This window comes from Acomys russatus, chromosome 15 (genome assembly GCF_903995435.1).
Source record: "Acomys russatus chromosome 15, mAcoRus1.1, whole genome shotgun sequence".
In the NCBI taxonomy this organism is placed as follows: Eukaryota; Metazoa; Chordata; class Mammalia; order Rodentia; family Muridae; genus Acomys; species Acomys russatus.
This window is the reverse complement of record NC_067151.1, coordinates 64,381,837-64,387,538: the sequence shown is the minus strand read 5'-3', so window position 1 is coordinate 64,387,538 and position 5,702 is coordinate 64,381,837. Positions and strand designations below refer to the sequence as shown.

The 5,702-nt window shown below is 44.8% G+C and overlaps 1 protein-coding gene across 1 annotated transcript; it reads right to left on the bottom strand.

The window, feature by feature from the left end:
* Positions 1–531: 531 nt before the first annotated feature.
* Positions 532–822, bottom strand: LOC127199509 (late cornified envelope protein 3B-like). Its single transcript, XM_051157644.1, has one exon. The coding sequence runs from the start codon at positions 820–822 to the stop codon at positions 532–534; it is 291 nt and encodes a 96-aa protein (XP_051013601.1).
* Positions 823–5,702: the final 4,880 nt, after the last annotated feature.

The window sequence follows — 5,702 nt, the reverse complement described above, 5'->3', positions numbered from 1 at the left end:
GTCACTGTTTCTTAATTAGATGCTAGAAATCACTCATCAAGACAAACAGTAACTCCTCACAGTAGGTGTGGGGTTCCCCATGAGATGAATACACATGCCACATGTCACATGACACCTCATTCCCTGTTAGAGACGCTGGTCCTGTCCAGTTCTTCCCCTGCAGCTTCAACCCAGGTGAGCATTAAGAAGTCTGACAGAGCTCTGCACTATCCCCGGGGTTGACCTGTGCTATTTTTTTTTTTTTTTTTTTTTTTATGCTCTGGATTTGAGAACTACAAGGGAGGGGCATGTACCTGCCACCTGGGAGCAACAGAGGACAATGACAATGACACAGCAGTGTGATGAGGAAAGAAGCTTTATTCTTGGTCAGGGACAGGCACAGGAAGGGTGGGAAGGTGGGGGCCAGGGCATCCCACAAGTACAGAAAGTTCTGCTGGAAAGGAGGAGACAAGGCAAGGTGGGTTTCCCTCAGCCCTTGGGGGGTCTTTGTTTGCTCCGAACTCTCCTGACTGAGCCTCGGGCTCCAGGTCATCAGCAGCCCCCAGAACTGTGGCTACAGCCCCCGGATTGCTGACCACTGCCACGCTCACACGAACTGGAGCTCCTGCGCCTGCACCTGTGGGACCTGCGCCTGTGGTGGCTCAGGCAGCAGCCTCCCTCAGGGCTGGGGACACTGCAGCCCCCAGAGCTTGCAGCACAGCAGGAGGAGGCTGCAGGCAGACACTGGGCTGTGCTCTTGGGAGGGCACTTGGGGGAGGGGCACTTGGGGGAGGGGCACTTGGGAGGAGGCTGGCACTGCTTCTGGTTCTGCTGGCAGGACATCTCTGCAGGAGTCAGCTGGCCTGGATGAGGAAAGAAAACAATTGTCAGTAACCCAGAGTCCGGTGTCTCCTCACCTCTGCTGCTGTCTTCTTTCTGGGAACTGCAGGAAGGCGAGGGAACATGATGTGGCTGGAATTCACGCACTAGGAGCACAGCCTGAGTCTGTCTAGGAATCCAGCTTTTTGGGCTTTTTGTATCTTTGGGGAGTACCCAGCTCATGTTTGGAAAAAGCAATCTGGAGTAGAGGTGTCATAGGAAATGTGTGAACACCTGAGTGGAAGAGGATGACGTGTGGGAAATGGATGCCGAGACTGTGGCTTTTGTAGGACACAGAGTTCTTGTCATGCGCCGACCCCCGCCCCACCCCCACCGCCATGGCTCTACTTATTTCAATACTCACCTACTCCAAAACCAATGTTTTCAGATAGAATGTTAGAAATTGATTATTTTTCCCTATCGCACGCCGTGTCTGGGTTTTTATGGAAGACCTTATCATTTCTCTCTCTTCTACTGTGATCTTAATGTTTCCTTCCAACTTCTCATGCCAAGGCCCACCCGCGCCGGATACTCACTAGATGCAGAGGAGACTGAAGTCCGCGTGTGAGGATGCCCAGGGCAGGAGCTCCTACATCCTGTGTGGTTGGTGATGTCACTTGGGTATGCTTCTGCTTTTGCAACCAGAAGAGGTGTTACATGGACACATGCCCAGCATTTTCCTGGAGCTTCCATAAAGCGCAACTAAGGAGCGAACCAGGAAGAAGGAAGAGTCCGCATGCGCCTCCCACTGGCGTCTCCCGGAAACTGCTCTTTCTTCTCTTTAGTCTCGTTCCCTTCTTTCTACCTCCTTTTCTTTTTTCCTCTTTTGGGTCACATGCCTTGGAGTATATTGTATCTTATTGTCTTCCTTCGAATGACTGTGAATGAATTCTCAACACACAAGCACACGCACACTAACTCACAAAAACAAATCTCAAATGATAAAATATTATAATGGCCACAAATTCCATGCTGCCCAGGGAACATGCCAGGCCGACCTAATTCATTGCTGCTGTCCCCTGAGCTCCAGCGCTGGGGCAGGTGAGAAGTGATGGGAGTGTGTGAGGCATTGTTTGGTGACAGTCCCTGGGTGGCCTCATGGCTTCTAACAGTAGTGTGGACTTTCTGAACACTGAGGAACAAGAACAAGTTATTAACTTTAAATAAAGAATGCATTACGCAGATCAAGACGTCTTTTGTTTGATGTTAGTCAGTATATGTAAGCTGAAATCTGAATTAATATAATACCATGCTATGCTAAAAACATAATTGGCGCTATAATAAACAACTTTAGTAATTCACATATAGCTTAAATACTTTGGTTATTAAAATATAACATCATATATTTGTGTTTTCTTAAAGAGAAAAATACTTATGGTTTAGAATTAACCCATAAAAAGCAAGTGGTAAGCAGTATACACAGTTAATTATATCTTATAATTTATTATATTGTGAACAAAATTGTTATAGTAAATATGTCCTGTTATTTATGGCCATTAATACCTATATGATAACTTAGGCAATTACACTTTGCTGGCTTCATTTTGGCGTTAACCAGTGTTAATTCTTTCTCTCCTCTCTGGATCAAGAATTGTTGCAATATTCAAATCTTCTGGGAAAGACCAAAGATTTAGACTCAATTCAAATTTAGATTAAATTAGTTTATTCTTAGTGCAAGCAAGATGGCAGCCTTAGAGCCAAACAACATGTCATGCTTAATGGAGCCAAAGGAAGGGTCTATAAAGGTAGATGTCAAAGGTGTACGTTACAATTATCTACAGAACCCACAGCTGGGCAAGAAAATTGTTTTACTCCTTTCAGTTGTTTTTCTTTTCAGTTGTTTAGTAATAAAAAGACCACTTCATTCCCAGTCTCATAGTGATAGGCAAAAAGCAGAAAGCAATGCATAAATACCTCACAGCAGAAACACCGTTATCTTATCTCACCTACAGGCCACTAGGATCCCACAGCATTCCAGGGCAAAGGTCAATAGTCCTTAAGGGATGCCTGACACCATATTAAGTTTCTTTAGCCATCACACGGGCATGGGTGGGGTGGGGTGGGGTGGGGTGGGGGTGGGGTGCATGGGGGATGGAGATGGGTGGTGGTGTGTGGAGGGTTGGGGTGTGGGGGTTTAGGGATGGAAGGTGGGGAGGGGTGTAAGGGGTGGGGAGCAGTGTGGGGGTGGGGGTTGGGAGAGTTGATGGGTGGAGGAGGTGTGAGGGATTATCAGTACACTTGTTAGAGCACTCTGGGGGAAACCTTACTAATTCACTGAGATAGAGAAGTCAGAAACATGGTGCCATCAGATTGTGGCTGTCTGTCACATCCCTGAATAAAGCATCTTTATTCAGATGCTTTCTCTGCAGTTTGAGGTTCTTGGTCCTTGGTGTTTATCTCTCAGTCTTAGCCTCACTGTAGTTTCACTATGTTTCTCTTACCTTGTTGAGAGCCTGTAACTAGCTAGCAGATAGGAAGAAGGAGCAATGCAGACACACAGGAAGAGAAGAGTGGACAATGCATTTTTGTTCTCAGCGGCTGTGCTGGGGCAGAACAAGCCTCAGACAATGCCCCATGAGTGTGCTTGGTGTCCCTCATGCTTTTCCTGAGCACTCTGAGTTTATAACCTGTGTCCCAATGTAGCTCTTCAGGAGTGCCTTGGTATAGGGCAGTGGTTCTCAACCACTGTGACCCTTTAATACAGTTCCTCATTAACCTGTATTCACCCCCAACTATAAAATTATTTTGTTGCTACTTCATAACTATAATTTTGTTACTGTTATGAATCATAATGTAAATGTCTGTGTTTCCTGCTGGTCTTAGGTGACCCCTGTGAAAGGGTCGTTTGACCCCCAAAGGAGTGGCAAACCACAGGTTGAGAACCATAGGTACAGACATCACACAAGGAACAGCCTAATATAGGTGATGTGGACAGCACACTGGGGTGTAGAGCCTGACCTCCCATGTGACTTCACACAAACCAAATCCGTCCTTCCTAATGACCATCATTGGCTCTTTTCTGAATTTCTTCTCACTTGGTCATTAGCCCCTCATTCCTGTCCTTAACTGTGTATCAACTGTGTGCTTTGCACTGAGGGCACAACTGTAAATAAGACACCCAGGTTGTCCTCACTGGTGCATTATAATTACTCAAAGGGAAATATACCAAATGATGAACTGTAGCTATGATACACATGAAAAAGAAATTATAGGCTCTGTGAGGTACATAAGAAGAGCTCTTAACCTCATTGGGTATTCAGATCTTTGAATGGTTGAATAGCTTTCAATTGGCTTTTTTATTCTATAGAATAGTCAAGTACAAAGAACCTGCTTTTGGTTTAAGTAGGTTTAATCTTGAGTCACAAGGCAGTGACTGAAGAGCAGCATTTCAATGACTAGTCAAGGTTTCTGGGTGACTCAACAAGGAGAGGAAACTCCTTAATTCCTCCAAGTCAGTTGAGCACTGAGGCTGTGAGCTGGGCCAGGAGAGGCTGAGCCTGGTGGGCTGTACCACCAGGCCTGTTTGTCTGGCTTCTATGGCTGTGTGACATGTCTCTTTGTAGACTCCGAGCAATCCTGTGGAGCCTGTTTATGACTCCTTGAATTGTTGGTAATCCATAGCTACTATGATTTAGGTAAACACAGTTATTGCAACTTTACTGTCTATATCATGTTAAAAGTACATCAGAGAAGACACTTATAATTTCTAAAAATACAGTTTTACATAAATGCAGAAAAGTTCAGACAGGTCATCAGTTCTAGGGAAATGTGTGAGGTAGCTAAGACTGGACATCACCTCAAAATAAAGGGAAGCTAAAAACATGTAATCATGAGGCTAGAGAGATGGCTCAGCAGTTACGGGCACTGACTGCTCTTCCGGAGCACCTGGGTTCAAATCCCAGGACCTATATGGTGGCTCACAATTGTCAGTAACTCCAAAACACTAATGTACATAAAATAAAGGTTTAAAAAAAGTAATCGTTTCCATAGAATCAGAGAAGTAACTTAACAAAACGCAACCTATAACAAAAACTTTCAGCAAATGAATATTTAAAAAGAGCGTCTTCAATTTGGAAAAAGGAGTGAACAAAACCTTCTGACTAACTTCATGCCTAGTGATGAGAGAATGGGCCTTTGTTCTTGAGATGGAGAGCAGAACACAGGTAGATTATGGTGTTTAGGGACCAAAACAAGGCCTGGGATATATGTCAAAGAAAGAGGCAAAGTCAATTTCCTGGAGGCAGGACATGCCAACACGGATGGAGAAGTATTTCACAATACATGAAGAGCCATAGGCAACCAATGGCTGCCGAGGGAGGGAGGACAAGCTGTTTTAGTTTTCTTTTCTTTTGTTTTTCTGTTTTACTTTTACTCCCCAAGTGCTGAGACCCCAAACCTAACTAGTCAGCTCTACACACACGCAGATCGAGGCAACAGGAGTTGTATTCAGCAGATTGTGTGTGTGGGGGAGGAGGCTTGACTATGAAGGGGTCAGGAGTTTGAGAGAAGATGGCCGTGGTGGGGGAGGGGCACATGGGAGGAGTTGGAAGGGCTGTGGAAAGGATCCAAATGCAGCGAGCACACTTCTCATTTTTGAAATCCTCAAATTAGAAAAAAAAAAATTGATTCTGAAACAATTAGGCATCTGTGTGTTAAGCAAAATATATTTACTATTATATATTAATCCCAGCACTCGGGAGGCAGAGGCAGGTAGATCGCTGTGAGTTCGAGGCCAGCCTGGTCTACAAAGTGAGTCTAGGACAGCCAAGGCTACACAGAGAAACCCTGTCTCAAACAAAACAAACAAACAAACAAATTTATAATAATAAAATATAATAAATATA

What these genes read in the sequence shown, in the direction of transcription:
- LOC127199509 (XM_051157644.1), bottom strand. Translation starts at nt 822, where the DNA reads ATGTCCTGCCAGCAGAACCAGAAGCAGTGCCAGCCTCCTCCCAAGTGC.